Source organism: Hyperolius riggenbachi, chromosome 12, assembly GCF_040937935.1.
Source record: "Hyperolius riggenbachi isolate aHypRig1 chromosome 12, aHypRig1.pri, whole genome shotgun sequence".
Taxonomy (NCBI): domain Eukaryota; kingdom Metazoa; phylum Chordata; class Amphibia; order Anura; family Hyperoliidae; genus Hyperolius; species Hyperolius riggenbachi.
Genome location: NC_090657.1, coordinates 189192722 through 189212059, shown reverse-complemented (window position 1 = coordinate 189212059; position 19338 = coordinate 189192722). Strand labels below are relative to the sequence as shown.

General features: G+C 45.7%; 1 protein-coding gene across 2 annotated transcripts; it reads left to right on the top strand.

The window, feature by feature from the left end:
- Window positions 1-1282: 1282 nt before the first annotated feature.
- On the top strand, window positions 1283-16987 carry RNF114 (ring finger protein 114). Of its 2 annotated transcripts, none has more exons than XM_068264341.1 (6): window positions 1283-1458; window positions 5357-5507; window positions 8606-8712; window positions 12698-12812; window positions 13107-13214; window positions 15372-16987. In XM_068264341.1, exons 1-6 carry the CDS (start codon window positions 1316-1318, stop codon window positions 15435-15437), a joined length of 690 nt encoding a protein of 229 aa, XP_068120442.1. In that variant the 5' UTR covers window positions 1283-1315; the 3' UTR covers window positions 15438-16987. The 2 variants fall into 2 exon arrangements, with proteins under 2 accessions (XP_068120442.1, XP_068120443.1); XM_068264342.1 differs by having other exon boundaries at window positions 1440-1506.
- The last annotated feature ends 2351 nt before the right edge of the window (window positions 16988-19338 follow it).

The following is a 19338-nucleotide window of genomic DNA, read 5'->3' as shown; positions in this document are numbered from 1 at the left end:
GCTCCCTTCTGGTCGGGCTGCTGCCCAAATTCTGTCGTTTTCTGCCCACTGATCGCGACCACAGCTTGCATGGTCGGTGTGCTGAAACCGATTGGAAGGCAATTTGCGGTCTGGCCACTAGGGGCATGGTGACAGTAAACCAGAGGAAGCCGCGAACCTTTGAACCAGATACAGTTGCAAATGTATCTATGCTGACCAATCACTCTCGCAGACAGTACTTCCTGTGAGAGCGTGATTGGCCAGTGCAGGAGACAGAGACCAGCCCAGCGGCACGCAGCGCTATCGCTCCTCTGAGCATGCCGATTCCTCGCTGCTGCCGCTGGCTGGCTGCAATTTTGGAGGGAGGGGGGAGCGCGGAAGGGGGGGCCCCTAGGTGAGGGAGGGGAGGGGGGCTTCCCCCCTCCCCACTGCTCTGTGCACAATTTCCCCCCTTCCTGCGCTGTGCCCCCCTCCTCAGCTCTGGGGGGCCCCCAGGAGGCAGGGCACCCGGGGCCCACCGATGGAACCATCGCTGGTTCAGTGGGTCAGTCCGAGGCTGTATGCTTCTACTGCTGAAAATGACTTTTTTTTGTTAGAAACCCCCAGTTTTATTTTCTTTTTAAAAGATAAGCTTAATCTCATCAGTTTATTTATGCATGAGTATGTGAATGTATTGGTTATTTTTTCTAAGCTACAACCTCAGTATTTACAATAAGTTGTCGTGTTGGCACTTTGCGATACATAAGCGGGGTTTGGGTTTCAGTTTTGGGCACCCGGTCTATAAAAGGTTCCATCACTGACCTAGAGCCCTATCCCTCCTTAGGTAAGTATCCATTTATTTTTTTTATTTTTTTTACAATCCACTTGACATTCACTTTAAAAGGAAATAAATATTGCAGCCTGTATTTCCCTCTCAGTTCAGGTATCCTTTAAGTTCATACTGGAAAAGGGTGCCACAGGGCATATGGGGGAGGTTGAGAGGCATACCTATGAATATGCCGCCAAACCCTACGTTAAACTGGAGAATTTTTTTCTCTTTACATTTCCTGCATGTTCCTTGCAAGTTTAGAATTGCAAAAACTGGGAAGTAAATTGTAAATTACATCTCTAATCACGTATAGAAATATATGGGCATGAAATAGGTACTTGAGTCATTGACATTTGTCAGGAGTCAAAAGCCTACTTATAGCAGTCAACTCCAGAGCTCCTTATAGAGGAAACTTGAGAGGCAGAATTAAAGGACCCGTCATGTGACCAGTGCGTCACGTGACGGCAGAGCTGGGCTGGGATTGGGCGGAGGCGAGCGGGTGTTGGCGGAAGTGCGCTGTTAGTGGCGATGGCCGGGATTCAGCACTGGCAAAAGAGCTCCGGGGGTGCCTCCGCTGCCGCCTCGCCGGATGTGGACCCCATGGACAGGTTTATATGCCCGATCTGCCTGGAGATCTTCCAGGACCCCGTGATGGTGGCCTGCGGTCACGTGTGAGTGCTACTCTCTGCCGGGAGAACTACAAGTCCCAGCATGGCCGGGTGGGGGGGTCTGGGGAAGGGAGCAGTATAGACAGGCTGCCCGATTGCTTTTATAACGTCTATCGATGTATATCTGTCTACAGAAAATATCTATGATTAATATATGCATTGTATATAAGGAAGACAGAAAGTGAAAGCTGCGTCCCACTTTCACTTTCCGCTTCTCTGAATTCAGGATTCTATTTATGTAATTCATGGATCTTTCAAAGCCTATGAGCACACATAGAGAAATCATACTTGTGACAAAATGGCAAATAACGGAATAAAGCCTTGTTCACACATTGTATAGCATTGACATCTTCCATTTTACAGTACATAGTCATGCCACTGACTGTCTTCAGAGGAGCTCACAATCTAACCCCTAGTCTATTGTCCACCATATTATTATTATTATTATTATTATGTATTTATATAGCACTGACCTCTCATGCAGCACTGTACAGAGTAAATAGTCATGTCACTCACTGTCCTCAGAGGAGCTCACAATCTAATGGCTCATACACATGGGGCACAACTGTCGCCACAAACACGTGGCACGTGCATGTCTGGGCGACAGTTGCCCCGTGTGTATGAGACGCGCACCCCGAACTGTCGCCGGAGACAGCAGTTGCCGTGCGATTGAAAAGTTCAATCGCCGGCAACTTCTGTCTCCACAACTGTTGCTGCTCCGCCACGCGTACTGCGTGTGTATGTGGACTAGCGACAGCTACCCACACACTGAACGGAGATTCCGGCGGGGGGCCGAACCTTCGGCGACAGCTTCCGCCGCGTCTCTGCCTGTTGGGCAGAGACGTGTAGACAGCTGTCGCTCAGGCGGAGCGGTTGCGCACACGTCTCCAGTGTGCTAGCAACAGCTTCAACGGTGCCTCGTGTGTATGAGGCTTAACCCTACCATAGTCATAGTCTAATGTCCTACTATATTACTATTATGTATTTGTATGGCATTGGCATCTCCTGCAGCACTTTACAGAGTACATAGTCATGTCAATGACTGTCTTTAGAGGAGCTCACAATCTAACCCTACCATAGTCATAGTCTAATGTCCTACCATATTATTATGATGTATTTATATAGCACTGGCATCTTCTGCAGCACTTTACAGAGTACATAGTCATGTCACTGACTGTCCTCAGAGGGGCTCACAATCTAATCTATACCTATGAAAAAGGGATGAGGGCTAAAGGCGGCAGGCACGACAGAGTGCCTCTCCAGATGTTAAGGAACTACAAGTCCCACAATGCATTTGCCTTTACGAACTATGACTGTCAGACTCCTGTAATGCATTGTGGGCCTTGTAGTTCCTTAACAGCTGGACAGTCAAGTTTGTAGATCGCTGCTTAAGTCATAGACACTGTCTGAATAGTGTACTGCTTAAAGGTAACCTTAACTGTGGGCCCAAAAAAAATTCACTTACCTGGGGCTTTCCCAAGCCTCTTGCAGCCATCCTGTGCCCGCGCCGGTCCTTCGGTGCCCTCCGCGGCTAAGTTTCGTTTTCGCGTCATGCAGACCCGCTTTATGGCTCTTTACGACGGGGAATGCGGAAGAAGAAGACGCTTTGTCGGAGGACGACTGGCAGTCGGCCGAAAACGAAACTTAGCCGCGGAGGGAGACCGGAGGGCACCGAAGGACCGGCGTGGGCACAGGATGGCTGCAGGAGGCTTGGTAAAGCCCCAGGTAAGTGAATATTTTTTGGGGCCCACAGTTAAGGTTCCCTTTAAGGGCTCTGCCTTTGATATGGGAGACCAGAGTTCAAATCCTGCCTATTCAGTAAGAAGTCCTTGGGCAAGACTGAAGGGCGCCTTTAGTGGCTGCAGTTCTTGAGTGCTTTGAGTCCAACAGGAAAAAGGCGCTGTACAAATGTTAGGATTAAAAGATGTCTATGACAAATCTGACAAGATTAGCTGCATGCTTGTTTCAGGTGTGTGATTTAGACCCTACTGACCAGAAAGACCAGCAGGAGAGCCAGGTAGCTGGTATTGTTTAAAAGGAAATTAAATATGGCAGCTTCCATAGGTCTCATACCTTGGGTTCCTTTTTAAAGGGAACCTAAAGCATACTGGAAAAAAAAAAGGGCCAGCTTTACTTGCCTGGGGCTTCTATCGGTCCCCTGTTGACGTCATGTGCCAAAACCAGTCCTCAACAATTCTCAGGTCCCCTGCTGTGGCCCAGTTTAGATTCCGCCGACTGAGCCGGTCGCTGGCCCCTGTGTCCTCGTTTGCGCTTCTATCGCTGGGAGTATCCTGCACACGTGCGGTATGAGAAAATCTCTACTGTGCCTGGGAGCGCGAACGAGGATGCGCTGGCTAAGGCAGTGCAGTGGCCAGCGACAGCCTCACTTGGCGGAATCGAAAATAAGCCGCAGCGGGGGCCGGAGGATGGTTGAGGACCGTTGTCGGCACAGGATGTCTACAGTGGGCCGATAGAAGCCCCAGGCAAGTAAAACTGGCTTTTTTTTTTTTTTTTTTTTTGTAGGTTTTAGGTTCCCTTTAAGGAAAGGAGGCAAATGAAATAAAGGAAAGGAGTAATGAACATCGTATGAATTCTGTCAGTGTATAACAAGGGAATAGGAAAGGTGTAGCCACACTTCACAGCGATGAGCTTTAAAACATGCTACAACAATCATTTGCATTAAAGGAATTCATTCTGCATTTCCAGTAATTGATAAGCTCACCTGATGCTCAGTTGCTTTCTTCTTTGTGCTTAGAAAGAGAAACTGAAAGGCGTTGCACATCTCATCCACTTTTAATTTTCTTGGCAGATTAGAGTAAATTATTTTTTATTTATTTTTTATTTTTTGGGACCTGAACGCTTGCACAGGACAGAAGGAAAACGGAGAAATTCATTCTCTAAGGGCCGGTTTCCACTATCGCGGTTTCCGCCGCGATTCCGCAGAGTTTCCCCGCACATGAATCGCACGGGGAAACTCTGCCATAGGGGATGACTGCGCCGCGGCGGAATCGCTTGCGGGAGCGATTCGGCCGGACCCCCACAGAATTTGCGGCGGAGGCTGCGAATCCCATAGCCGTGCATGGCACGGCTCATGGGATTCACCTGCGATCCCGCCCACCCGCTCAGTGCCGGCGTGCGTCTGCGAGACGCATGCCGCACTAGTGGAAACGAGCCCTACGTATTTAAAAAGTTTAGCCTGTCATCTGTGACTAATCACCGGTGTAATTAGATCTCTCTGCTGTGTCAGCGTGTTGCCACTGCAGACCAGCTGATTTGTAAACACAGGGGTTGATTCACTAAGAATAGCGCAGAGTAACAGCATGAGTTAGCTACTGTTACATGCACTAGTTAATCAGCGTGCCTTAATTTTGGCTCCCTGCACGCTAGTGGCGTGTGTAATCAGGGGAGCGGGCACTCAGCGCACGCTACGCTGCTGTATTGCAGCATAGCAAATGTTAGTAACTTAATGTCGGCTTCACTCCTCCCGGCGTGAGCATGTTTTGGTCCAGTCACATTAAAGGACCTGATCTCCGCACTCTGATTGGCTGAATAGGCTGCCTGTTAAGTGATGACAAGTGACAGGCAGCCTATTGGGCCAATCAGAGTGTGGGGATCAGGTAGCTAACACGCTGTGCTATGCTTAGTGAATCAACCCCATTTGATGTTAACCCTATGCCTGCTTCCATGAAAGTAGGAACTAGACATCCTGCCAATTTATTGGATTTGTATCAGCTGTAACAAATGTTTTTCTTTAAAGGTTTTTATGCTGTTACTTGTCTTTTAGAGCAGAGAGGAAGTTCTGTGTTCAGGTCAACTTTAGCTTTTATGTGACAAGTGGCAGCATTTGAAGTCTTCGGTATGTCGGCTATTAGCACACATTCATCTCACAACACTCTTGCAGGTTCTGCATGCGGTGTCTGCAGCAATGCACTACACAGAGGAATCCCACATGCGCTGTGTGTCGCACCGCCTTGGTGGCTGCTGGCAAGGCGACTGATCTGGAGAAGCAGATGAGGGAGACGCAAGCTGTGTGTAAAGGGTGTCATACAAAGGTAATGCCCTGGTAGTGAAAGCGTTTTTTTTTCTTTATCGTTGGTAAATATTGTAAGTTGAAATAGTAACTAAAAGAAAGTTGTTCATACTGTATTTGTTTTTGTTTTTTGGGAGGGAGGGGGGGAAGGGGAGGGTTTTTTTTTTTTTTGAGCGTCAGTGATTTTTAAAAACTCCCTCAAATTGCTAGTGCAATGATTCCTTATGGGACAGTTAATATCAGCGCGTTTTGTCCGCTTTCTGTTTAGCAAAGCGCTGCCTGTACCATTTTAGAAGGCGAATGCAAGGTATAGGAAAAGCACAAACCGCTCACAAATCGCTTTATCTGGCAATTGTGTTTGCGCTTTTATGAATAAATATATTGTATTTATTCCTTTCCGGGTGAAAGAGTTCACTTCCTGACTGATGTCAGGAAGTGGAAAAAATGGAAGCTGCAAAAGTGTTTACAAAAGAACTTTTGTACAAAAACGCAGCGCGCAGTTAGGCGCTGGGTGGGGGCGCTAAATATATCGTGCAAATAAAAATGCAAAACGTGTCTGTCAACAATTTCAATTTTAGATGTAAACAAAGCCTAAAGGACAACTGAAATGAGAGGGATATGGAGGCTGCCATATTTATTTCCTTTTAAGCAATACCAGTTGCCTGGCTATTCTGCTGATCATCTGCTTTTATACTTTTAGCCATAGCCCCTGAATAAGCATGCAGCAGATCAGGTGTTTATGACATTATTGTCAGATCTGAAAAGATTAGCTACATGCTTGTTTCTGGTGTGATTCAGACACCACTACAGCCAAATTGATCAGCAGGGCTGCCAGGCAACTGGTATTGTTTACCGGCTGCCCTGATGTGCAGGAGGGTCCCGGGGCAGAGGACAGCGAGGGAAAGCTGGAGGATCCAGCTTCCTTCTCCTTTGGTAAGTATGTTTCGGCTCGGGTTTGCTTTAGGCCCATTGCACACTGACCGCAGTGCGCCTTCCCCGCCGCAAGGAACATGCAAGTCAATGGAGACTTGCACAGTTCATGCGATGCAATTGTCCAAATCGCCGCAAAGTCTGCAGCACATTACCACCTGGATCATGCAGCAGTGCAAATCAATGAGTGATGCAGGCGGCGTGGATGACGAGAGCACAGTGTGGCGTGTATGCGTGGACCGATGGGAATCCCAGTAATGTATGCCCTGTCCAGCGGGGGGTACTTCAGTAGCCAGGGGGGCGGGCCTATGCATATGACCCTGTCGTCGCACCGTTGTGCAGGGTCATATGGAGCCTCATTTCTGTGATGCAGTGCGCACACCGCATCACACACACGTGTGCAACCCGCCTTAACTAGTGGAGTATAGACATGAGCAATTTCATTTCTCAATTAATACGATGGAAAACAAAAGCTTGCCTCCTTAAAACAGAAGGTATTTGCAATTAATTCAGGTTGGAGTGAGCATATGAGGTGTCCCACAATGCATCACTACTGAATATGCAAATCATCCCTTGTTGTCCCTGTAAGTTAGCCACACCCCAGAACCGCTGGAATGCAATGATGTGTCGGCTTGTAAATTGTACAGAGCCACACAAATCCAACATGCATACAGGCTACTGCGCCTGCGCAGGACGCTCCAGACCATGTGAGCGTGAGTGGCGCTCACGCAGGCGCAGTGGATGCTGACCTGGCGAGGTCGACCCCCTCAGCGGAGGGGTCACCGGAGCTGCGGCGAGGGACATATCTGCTGCCAGGGACTGCAGGAAACCCCGGGTAAGTAACGTTCATTTTTGTTACTTTTGCCTTACATTTCCCTTAAACATGGAGACTCACAGGCTTTGGATACTGGCATCCACACAACTCTGCTCAGTAGGAAGACCTTGTGGATTATATTCAGATGTGCCGAAGAGAATATTGTGTAAAGTGACGTACAGACGCTGGATAATGGCTGAAAAAAATACAATTGTAGTCATCTTAGGCAAAAATCTAGTGTCAGTGCTGGTGTCTTGTCATTTAGTGATCTGCTATGGTGGGTCACTAAATTCCCAACACATCACATGCCCAGAAACTCATCAGTCACTTGTGGTTCCCCCTCCTCTCTCCATATCATAACATTCAGCTGTAGCTGAGCAAGGTGTCTGTACAGCCAGTTTCACTGCTCAGCCTGCTTGTTATCAGCCCTGATAAAATCTCCCACTGAGCATTCTGTCTGGCTTTACTCAGGAATCATTATAACCGAGTCTGTTTTCTCTGATGTCTTTTCAAGCCCAAGCCTGCCCCCTTATGGCTCTGCTCAGGAATCATTATAGCTGAGTCATTATAGCAAAGACAGACTGAATGCTCAGTCTGGGATTTTATCAGGGCTGATAACAAGCAGGCTGAGCAGTGAAGGATGAAACAGAGAGCAGGGTAGGTGTTTTCTCTAATGTCCTCACTGACCTATATGGTAAAATACATGAGGGTGCTTTGTCTCTGGTTCACTTTAAGGCCCCTTGTGCCCTACACCATTGTGTTGCTCTCCAGCGCTGCAGTGGGCATTAATCTCAATGAGTTAGGCCATAGTACACACGGTGCGATGGAAGTGGTTCAGGCGACGCAGAGGCTGCAGCACGTTGCTGAGCAACCTACAAGGCACACCGCTCAGTGGGAACGAGCCCTAACTGTGCCTCAGAGGGGCTAAAAATCTAAACTCTGCCATAATCATATGTCTATTGTAGTCTAGGGCCAATTTAGGAGGAAGACAATCGACTTATTAGTATTAGTTTAGTATGTTTTTGGGATGTGGAAGGAAAACAGAGTGCCCAGAGGAAAACCCACACAGACATGGGGAGAACATACGAGCAGAGGGTGGCCTGGCTGGGATTTCAAACTGGGGACCCAGCGCTGCGAGGCAAGAGTGCTAAGCACTACACCCTGTGCTGAGAGGTTCAATAGCTCTAGTTGATGGCAAGATGAACACACGAGGACTGCATTATGTTTCTTCTCTTTGGAATGCACCTTTCTAAACCTCCAGACTGATTTAATTGAAGGTGGGAAGTCCCTGGTTTTACTTTTATGATGGGGAATTCCACACAGCACACAAGTCATGTTTGTTTTTGTGGTATTTACCTGCTTGTTTGTGTTCCTAGATGCTCCTCTCCGGCATGCGTATGCATTCAACTGTCTGTCCTCAGTATCAGAGTTATGTCATGGAAGGCATCAAATCTGTGACTAAAGACCAGTCAGCAACCACCAAGTAAGTGCCGTGTCCACCTGCCCAGGGGCATGCTATGCTGTACTGCAGCAGCTCATTGCATATGTGTCTGAGGGGCTCACTAATGCCCCATACTCACGGGCAACATTTATGGCCTGTCGCTAGCACACGGGAGCGTGTGCGCGACAGGCCAGCGACAGCTCGTCGCCAGGTCTCTCCGCATACACACGGCGGAGGGACCTGGCAACTGATGCGGCGGAAGCTGTCGCTGTTGATCCTCCCCCCGCCGGAAGTGCAAGGTATTCCCTGCTTGTCGCTGTCACTAGTCCGCATACTTACGCGGACTAGCGACAGTTGACCGCGCCAATCGCCTGGCGACATGAGCGACCGCTCGGGGTGCGAGCCCGTGCATGCCTTATACTCACGGGCGACCTGTCGCAGCAACGCGCGTGCCGCATGTTGCGGCGACAATTGTAGCCCGTGAGTATGAGCCATCTGGAGGCTTGTTCTGTTGTCACATAAACACCAGCAATATTTAGCAACTTTCATGTGAGAGTAAGGGCCCTTTCTCACTTAATGCGTTGGTATGCATTTTTTTTTTCTCCATAGAAGTGCATTGTGAAAAAGCTTCCAGTTAAAACGCAGTGGCAACTGAGCCATAGGAAAACATGGACTGGACTTTGAAAACCAGTTTTCTTTCAGTTATAACTGAGAGCAACTGATTAAAGGACCACTATCGGGAAAAAAGTAGGCAGTTAAAATCTGGCAGAACCGACAGGCTTTGGGCCAGTCCATCTCCTCATGGGGGATTCTCTGGGTTTTCTTTGTTTTTAACAGCATTTCCTGAACAGCATTTGCAAAGTCTAACTGACAAAATAATATGCAAGTGAGTAGGGAGACTGGCTGGTCTCTTACTATTTTGGCAGTTAAATTGCCATTGAGAACAAAGAAAATCCTGAGAATCCCCCATGAGGAGATGGGCTGGCCCAAAACTGCCTACTTTTTCCGCGATAGTGGTCCTTCAAGTGTAAAAGGACCCTTAGTGTTCTTGTTGGCCATAGTGTCCACTGATTATTCCTTTATTCCCTTCTCCCCTAACCATAGTGTGAATAGGAGCTATGCAGTATATTCATGACATTGCAGGTTAAAGGACAACTAAAGCAAGAGGGATATGGAGGCTTCCATGTTTATTTTCTTTTTAAACAATAGAATTTGCCAATGCCTGGCAGTCTTACTGATCTATTTGGCTGCAGTAGTGTCTGAATCGCACCAAAAAAACAAGCATGCAGCTAATCTTGTCAGATCTGACAATGTCAGAAACACCTGATCTGCTGCATGCTTGTTCAGGGTCTATGGCTTAAAGTATTAGAGGCAGAGGGTCAGCAGGGCAGCCAGGCAACTGGTATTGCTTAAAAGGATATGAGTATGGCCGCCTCCATATATCTCTCCCTTCAGTTGTCCTTTAAAGTGAATCTGAAGTCTGTTTTAAAATAAAAAACAGATACTCCCCTAAGAAGAGGGAAGGCACTGAGTCCTAATGAACCTACCCGTTCTCCTCCCGGTGTCCTTGTTCCCTCGCAGGCTCCTCCTTTGTATCTCCTGCCGCGGGAGACTTCGGAAGCGCTCGGACTTCTAAAGACCGGCGGCTGTGTACTGCACACGTGCAAGTGCTTTAGAGGGCACTTGTGCGTACGCAGCACGGAGGCGGCCCGTCTTTGGAAGCCTGAGTGGTGACAGGGTCATAGGCATAGCGCCGCCCCCGGCTAGTGACGCACTTCCTGCTGGACAGGAAGTACATCTCTGGGATTTCCTTTGTTGACCTTCGGTCCTCTGTTGCCGTTTGTGGACCCTCCAAGGATAACTGACAAGGGCTTGTCTGCAATCTGAGCGGGGTCTCTCTCTCCTCTTCAGACACAAGTGCGACCGTACCAGAACAAACTTGGAGATGGCACACCAATGGCTTGCAATATCAAATTGTATTGGAGCACACAGCAGTGCACAAAATTTTTTGGGTGTTGCCCTTCCTCAGGTGTGTGCAGTACCTGCAGTACACCTGTGCAGTAAGCCAGTGGCCACTCATATATGTTACTGCAGCATGGCCATATTAGTTCCAGAAGAGGGCGAGGCATGAGAGAAAGCCATGGGGAACCGGATTAGGATCCAGAGGCTTCCCTCTGCTTAGGTAATCTTCAGTTTCGGTTTATTATTTTTGATTTATAAAGCGCCAACATACTCCATGGTATTGGACAAACGTGGGGGTACAAAATAATACAGGCAATGGTATACACAAATATATAGACACTGCTACAAATTTCAGACATGATGAATAAAATGTAGAACAAATTGCAAGACACAAAATGAGTAAATTCCAAGACACAGAAGGGTGAGAGAGCCCTGCCTTTGCAAGCTTACAGTCTGAAGGGTTCTTTAAAGTGACACGGAAGCGATAAAAAAAACTTATGATGAATTGTATTTGTAGTACGGATAATAAATAGAACATTAGTTGCTAAGAAAAGAGTCTCATATTTTTATTTTCAGTCTTATTTTCAGTTATATAGCATTTTTTTCTATAACTTGGCATCATTCTCTAACATTTGCAGTTTACAAATTGCACTGTGTATTTATCCTCCCTGGCGGTAACCCTGAGCTACGCTCGTGCTAGCTGCCGGGAGCGCTCAATGTAGAGCAGTGGAACGCAGCAGGTGGTTTTACGCACCTCCCGGGGGATCTAGATGTAGGCAACCATTCTACTTCCTCTCCACAAAGGCTCCAAATCACCGTTTTAAAAGAACAGGTGAATGTTTGGGATTTCATGGGAGCAGCCATCTTTTTGGTTGAAAGGAGATGACAGGGAGCATGAGACACTGTGTCCTGATCACCCCTCCCAGCTGTGCTCGCTAGGCTTCCAATCTCAAATTCAAAAAAAAAAAAAAAGTTGCAACAAAACTGCAGAACGAGAACAACATAAATTCCATCATGCTTTGCACAGCATCAGGGGAAAAGTGCCTGGGCAGTTTTCTTCTGTGCAGCTAAAAATGAGGCTTGGGTAAGAAAAAAAAAATTCTGATGCTGTGAAACTGTTAAAGGGACTCCGAGCACCTCTCATGGGCATGCCTTTAAGCCAGACGACTTGTGCTATGACCCCTCTGGAGGAGCCTCTTGCAATGGCCATGCGTGTCACTTCCTCTTCCTGCTTCATTCAGTGATGCACTTCTCTAACAGAGAAGACAGGGGTGACCCGGAAGTTATAACATAGCCATGATGGCAGCCACGATTTTTAAATTGAAATCAAATGAAAAGTATTTGGTGTATTACGGTGATTCAGGCATGAAATGAGAGGAGAGCACAAGCTACAGAAAGGTAAACATCTTAGTACTTTTTAGTACTGGTCGGTCTTAAAGGCATGCCCATGAGAGGTGCTCAGAGTTCCTTTAAAGAAACACCAAGCCTTTTCAGTGCTGCTGAGTAGATTTTTTTTTTTTAGGGTGGAGTTTCACTTTGTGACTCTGCCTATTTATGAGATCTGCCGCATTTTTATTAATTTTTTTCATTAATGGAGAGGGGGCTTCATCCAACATTTTGCTATGCAGGCCTACTAAAACCGCTGTTAAGTTCATGTAGATTTGGCTCCACCCATGACCACACCCACATTCTGGTACATGGCCACACCTATTTTCCGGCTGAAGTGCCCTGAATCTCTGAGGATCCTAGCAATTTCCCTCGGTACAGCCCCTCCTTCCTCCCTGTGCTCCGCGCCACGCCCCTGAAACGAATATAGGAATTCATCATAGTAACATCTTATCTGCCACTCCCTCGGCAGCTGATTGGCTGGTTGAAATTCACACAGCAAAGCTTTGTTGCATACTTACCTAAGTGAACTGTTCGCATTGTTGGTATATGTCATCTTCATGCAATGGATGTAATAATAATAATAATCTGCCAGGAGGTTGCTGGTCAGCATGGCTCTTTGTTCACTTTAGTTGTTGTTCTGTAGTTTGACTGGTATTTTCCCTATTTTCATTTCCAGAGATATCCCGAACCGGTTCACCTTTGTCTGCCCGTACTGCCAGCAGCAGAATCTCGACCAGGAGGGGTTAGTGGATCACTGTAGGAAGTTTCACTCTAGCGATCCCACTCCCGTGGTAAGACCTTGTCTTGTTCGGGTCGTCAGAAGGGATGGTCAATGAGATGCAAATAATGTTGAGTTGAGGCAGGATTATGCAAATTTATGCAGCTTGGAAATGGACCAATCCAATTTTACCTCAGCAGGATTTGAATGGTTCATGTTCAAGCTGCATAAATTTGCATACAAAATTTGCATAATGCATCAACTTGAACTGATTTGCATCCCATTGACCATCCCTAGTCGTCAGTATTTCCCTACTGCTGATCTGCCACACAGACGCTTACCTTCACCCCCTTTCTGTTTATGCCAGGTGTGCCCTATATGCGCCTCCATGCCGTGGGGAGACCCTGGCTACAGAAGCGCTAATTTTATGGAGCACGTCCACCGTCGCCACAAGTTCTCCTACGATACATTTGTGGTAAGTTCTCTGAACTGACACGGGTCGGCAGGATTCATTCGGGAAAATTTCACCCAATATTAGTTACCGGTAACCTTTTCACAGTGGCTGCGTTCACACTTACCAGTGCGAATTCCGGTGGGGTTCTGCATGTAGGAATCTGATTTTTGCGATTTTTCGTGTATGTGCTTTGCGGTTTTTGTGTGTTTGTATGTGAATTTTCAGATTGCGATAGGTTTTTTTTTTTTTCAAAAAAGTATGACATTTGTTGCACATTGCGCAATTTTCTTAACTTGCGATTGACTTTAAGGCGGATCCGAGATGAAAAACTATTTATAACAAGTAACTTGTCTATATATCTTATCTAAAGTTTAGATAGTTTACACAGCATATCTAGCTGCAAACAGCTTCAATAGAATATGATTATTTCTTCCTGTGATACAATGACAGCAGCCATGTTCTGTCTTGTAAACATTATACACAGGCAAGCTGATAGCATCTGCAGCCCTCACCTCAATCCCCTCTTCTCCTCCCTCCTCCCGTCTGCCTCTGAAATCTCTGGCTAGTAACAATTCCTCCTCCTGCCCAGACTGAGCTCCCATAAGCCCTTGCTACTGTCTGAATATGCCAAGGCACTCTGAAAAGCTGTGGGCGAGGCTTGTTTAGTTTATAGGGAATTAGTACTAAAACAAAAACGTATTTGGCTTGAGTAATGCCTTATAAACTATATAAAAGGAACACAATTATGCAATGAGTAAAAGTTTATTTCGGATCCACTTTAAAGTGTAGCTGTAGCGGAAAAAAAGTGCCATTAGGGGATACATACTTCGGGATAAGGAAGCATCTGGATCTTAATGAGATTTTCCCCGTTTCAGCGCTGGGACCCCAGAAAAAGAACTTATGCACTAGCATCTTTCCAGTCGGTTTCCTCTGGGCTACTGCTCAGGCTTGGCCAGTTTCACGGCAGCCCGAGTGGGATAGTGCTACTGCATGTGCGAAGGGAGGCCACTTTTCAGGGATCCCAGCACTGGAGCGGGGCTGTGGAGGAGGGGAGGGAAGCCTCTTTAGGATCCAGATCCTCGATCGGGTGCGCAACAGTAACAGCTTGCGATAATTGTGAACGACAAATGTAATATTGAAATAAGCAGTAGACCGCACCCAGCCAAATAAGTAAAGTAAATATTAAAAAGATGTCAATTCATGGGTTCTCTGCAATTAACATTCCAAGTAGAACATAAGTCAAATCTCAGCTGCATTCATCACTTTGACAATTTTACACTATGTAAAGTCTTGTTCTTTATGTAGAAGGTACCAGAGTTCACAGATCTGAGACGCCTTAAAATCGAGATGGATCTAGGCGAGAGATTGCTTTTGGCAGAGCAGATGGGACACCAGAACCTGCCTTCCCATACCTGCGGGAACCTCACTGTTGCTTGTTACACGCTGTCAAAATTTCCCTGATACATGATGATTTTATGCTGTTTTGCCTATTTTTTTTTCTTACTGGAATTTGATTAAAACAGCAGCGAGAGCCATACTATTGCAGCCCCCCCCCCCCCCCCCCCACCCCAAAAAAAAAGTATACGATGATAAATAATTGTTCTATTCACATATGTATTGCACTGTTCACATTTTGAATTCAGAGAATTTTATATAGTAAATATAGAGAAAACTGTTTCAGGCATTTCCCATCTTTACTGCCTGTTACTGAAGCCAATCCTAATGTAATTTCCTCTCTTACTCTTTTGGTCTCCTAGAAACTGCACTGTCCCCTAGCTTGCATTGTAAACACCTGAGCACAACATAGATCATATTTCAGCAGCTTCTGCAGAGGGGTGAGGTGTATTTTCCTTCTCAGCCTGTCACACTGAACTGCCCTCAGCCAATCTGTGGGGAGCAGGAATGTGGGAGGGGAGATAACAAGCCTCCCTCTCCTCGGCAATGTACCAAAGAAAGCCAAGCTGACTGAGAAGAGATTTATTACAGCAGAAACATTTATGATTATATTGGAATGCTTGCAATGCAGGGACCGGCTATAGACTGCATAATAAACGCAGAGCATGGCTTACAATCCTGCTCCGCTGTGATTTGGCTATTTTGTTCTACTTGGAATAATGTAGTTGTTGCTGTGCGATTCAGTCTGCCTATCATACTTACCATGTCTCCCATGTCCTGCAGGATTACAATGTGGATGAAGATGCTATGATGAGAGAAGCACTGTTGCGATCTTTAGTGGATAACTGACCATACCGGTGCCTGGGGAATGGACAGACTGCGCAGCCACGTAACCTGCTGGGCCCCTCTGCAGATGGATGGCATGCACAATGGAATCATTACTCTTCTCCACACATTATTAATGATTACAATCGGAAATGTGGTTTCTTTTACTAAATTGATTTTTTTTTCTTCTCCTGGTGATCTAAACCTGCGTGTACAAAATCACCAAATTTTGTTTGTAAAAAGCAGGCCTGAAAGGAGTCTATTTTTAATGACTGCCATGTAAAGCCTAGACTTAGAGGTTCTCCAAACAATGTAAAGCAGAATTACAGTCAGAATTTACCTCCTGTTCCAGTAGATTTGTCACAGCACTTTAAAAAGAAAAGGGAAAAAAAGAGGTACCTGAAATATTGTGAAATCCCTACTTCCTCTGAAGCCTTGTCACATGATTATGCCTACAGGAAGTGTGCCTTACGTGGTTCTTCCTATTAGTTCAGAAAAGAGAGGATAAGCTTCTGTTATATATGGAAAAGATGAGGCTTCTGAGTGATTCATTGTAACAGCTGCAGGGATTTGAAACACATAATGCATATTTATGACCTGTACAGCATCCTGTGAGCAGGAGATGGCATACAAATGGAAATGGCTGCTGCCAGCCCTAAGTGCGATGACCTGGGTGACCCTGTGAAATTACTTAGAGGCAATGGGACAACAAGGAGCTGGGGGTAGATTTTCTCTGTATATTATGAGAGACTATAATTCTGCTTTAAGTGGTTATGTAATGAGCATAGTGGTTCTGAGTTCATATGGGTCATTATTTGTTTTGCTGCACTAGGGTTGCAATGTTCTGTTTTTATTTAGTAAATCCTTGGTTTAACATTTCCAAGGGTAACAAGCTTCTTTGAGAAACTGCTTATTGACCGATTTTCAATTGTTGTGGACAGGACAGGGCTGTGGAGTCGGTACAAAAATCATCTGACTCCTCAGTTTATGAAACCTCCGACTCCAGTTACCCAAAAAATTTTCCAACTCTGACTCCACAACCCTGGACAGGACATGCCTGTTCCAACTCGTAATATAATTCACAGCTTTGTAACAATACCAAATCAGGCTGTTGTTTTTTTTTAATCTTTTTAAAGCGTACCTGAAGTGGTGTGACTCGATGAGATAAACTTGTATGTAAAGTCCCAGGCCTACTCAGAACTAGGCTGTGCTCCTTTTTCCTTTCATAAGAATTAAAGAGAAGCTGTAAGAAAAAAAAAAAAAAATTGTCCCTGGGAGGTACTTCCCTTGGGAGGGGGGAGGCTCTGGATCCTATTGAGGCTTCCCCCTTCCTCCTGTGCAGCATGGATCCAGCTCTGGGACGCCCGGACAGCAGCACGCCGCAATATTTACCTTAGGGATCCAGCTCAGGCATAGTACCATCTTCCCCCTCGGGCTCCAGTGGAAATGGCTGAGCCTGATCTGCTCTACTGCACATGTGTTAAGGTTCATACACACCTACCAACTATCTGTCCAACTATCTGCCATACTTGTCTGTTAAGCTCCATTCACACGCTCAACAGCAGTCTTTTATGCAGCACAATTGTCAAACCGCTTTTGTTGTGAAACAAGTTGAAACAACTAAAAAAAAAAAAAGTATTTTGCTATTGTTCAAGAAGCTGATAAGAAGGCAATCAAACTGTTGGATTGGCTTCTTATCAGTCTTAACTGGCCCATACACTTAACGATTTTCCCGCCGATATACAGCAGATTCGTTCAATGTGATCGAATCTGCTGTGAAATCGTTGCGCAAACTCTGACCGAACGATCGATTTCCGTCTGAAATCTATTATTCCCGTCCAGTCCATGCGGAAGATTTCGCTCGATCGCCAGCGGGTAGGGAGTGCGTCGATAGCGGCGTTCGAATGACCGACGCTAGCAGCAATACATTTCCTGTTCCGCAGGTGCGAGTCCCCTGGTCTCCGCTGTCCCTTCTTTGCGCTGGGTTCTGGCTGTCTTCACTTACTTCCTGTCCTGACAGGAAGTTTAAACCGTAGAGTGCCCTCTACTGTTTAAACTTCCCCACGACAGGAAGTAAAGTGAAGCTGGAGCCCAGCTCCACAGATAGTCAAATCGATTCACAATCTGTTTGCAGTAAAGGCGGCCATACGATCCCTCTCTGATCAGATTCGCTCAGAGAGGGATCTATCTGTTGGTCGATCTGATGGCAAATCGACCAGTGTATGGCCACCTTTATCAGCTTTTTGAACAATTGCAAAATACTTTTTAGATGTTTTAACTTGTTTCACAACAAAAGCGGTTTGACAATTGTGCTGCATAAAAGACCGCTGTTGAGCGTGTGAATGGGACTTAAAGAGACACTGAAGTGGAAAAAAAAACTATGATTTGTATGTGTAGTACAGCTAAGAAATAAAACATTAAGATCAGATACATCAGTCTAATTGTTTCCAGTACAGGAAGAGTTAAGAAACTCCAGTTGTTTTCTGTATACAAAAAAGCCATTATCTCTACGACTTTCAAAGTCGTGGAGAGGGCAGTTTTCTGACTTTTATTATCTCAGCTGTTAGTTAACTATTTACTTTTCCTCTGGCAAAGGAGAGGTCATTACTTCACAGACTGCTCTGAAAGACTCATTTTGAATGCTGAGTGTTGTGTAATCTGCACATATTAAAGAATGATGCAATGTTAGAAAACACACTATATACCTGAAAATAAAAATATGAGAATATTTTCTTTGCTACTAATCTTCTAGTAATTATTCATAGTACACATCCAATTCATTATATCATATATATTTTTTTTTCGCTTCAGTGTCTCTTTAACAGACAAGTTTGGCAGATAGTTGGTAGGAGTGTATGAACCTTTAGACACAATTATGAGACACTTGCGTAGTAAAGCGGACCCGGTCGAGCTCGACCTGAGGGGGGACATGGTACTGCACATGCGCTGGATCCCTAAGGTAAATATTTCTGCAGGCGCTTGTGCGCAGCATATCGGTGGATTTTCAGTCCTGGATCGGGCCTACACAGGAAGTCTCATTAGGATCCAGAGGCTTTCTCCTCCCATGCTCAGTACTCTATAGGGATACTTATTTTTCCCTTACTGATTCTTTTGACCAAATCTATCAGCATAATATACAGAGAAATATGTGGAGAAAAAGTGTATGAAAATGACAGATCACACCTTTGCTTATAAGGCATCAGATACTGTACATGAGCCAATGAGGAGTTAAAGTGGACCTGAACTCAGGACGTCCTCTCTGCTTTAGAAAATACACAACATAACCTTTAAACAAAAAATGTTTCTTTGTTACAGCTAATGAAAAGCCTAAAATAAATCTGCAGTGTGTCTACTTCCTGATTCATGGAAGCAGACATATTGTTAACGGCCTTTCCTTTCAAATTAGCTTATCTGGCATTGGCAGTTGTGTGACACAGGGAAAGATCAAATTACAACTAGTGATTAGACACAAATGAGGGGGGGGGGGGGTTTAAACCGACTAAACTCTCTAAATGCATACAGGGTGCATTTATCTATGTTTTCCTTCTGTCCTGTGCAAGAGTTCAGGTCCACTTTAATCAGAAGCAAGTAAATCAAACGGACAGTTTATTTTGCAGCAGCTCCTGAATTGTATTAGACTCCTTAAAGGACAAGGGAAGTGAGAATATTGAGGCTGCCATATTTATTTCCTTTAAACGATATCATTTGCCTGGCAGCCCTGCTGGTCTGTTTGGCTGCAGTAGTGTCTGAATCGCACCAGAAACAAGCATGCAGCTAATCTTGTCAGATCTGACTATAATGTCAAGAACTCCTGATCTGCTGCATGCTTGTTCAGGGTCTATGGCTAAAAGTATTATTAAAGGATCAGTAGGAAAGCCAGGAAACTGGTATTGTTTAAAAGGAAGTTGGACTGGACGTACAAGAT

Bases quoted from the DNA above. Each gene is read 5' to 3' on its own strand.
- RNF114 (XM_068264341.1), top strand. From the start codon at position 1,316: ATGGCCGGGATTCAGCACTGGCAAAAGAGCTCCGGGGGTGCCTCCGCT. The intron at 8,713-12,697 runs GTAAGTGCCGTG...TTTCATTTCCAG, and splicing joins GACCAGTCAGCAACCACCAA to AGATATCCCGAACCGGTTCA. The intron at 13,215-15,371 runs GTAAGTTCTCTG...CATGTCCTGCAG, and splicing joins TCTCCTACGATACATTTGTG to GATTACAATGTGGATGAAGA.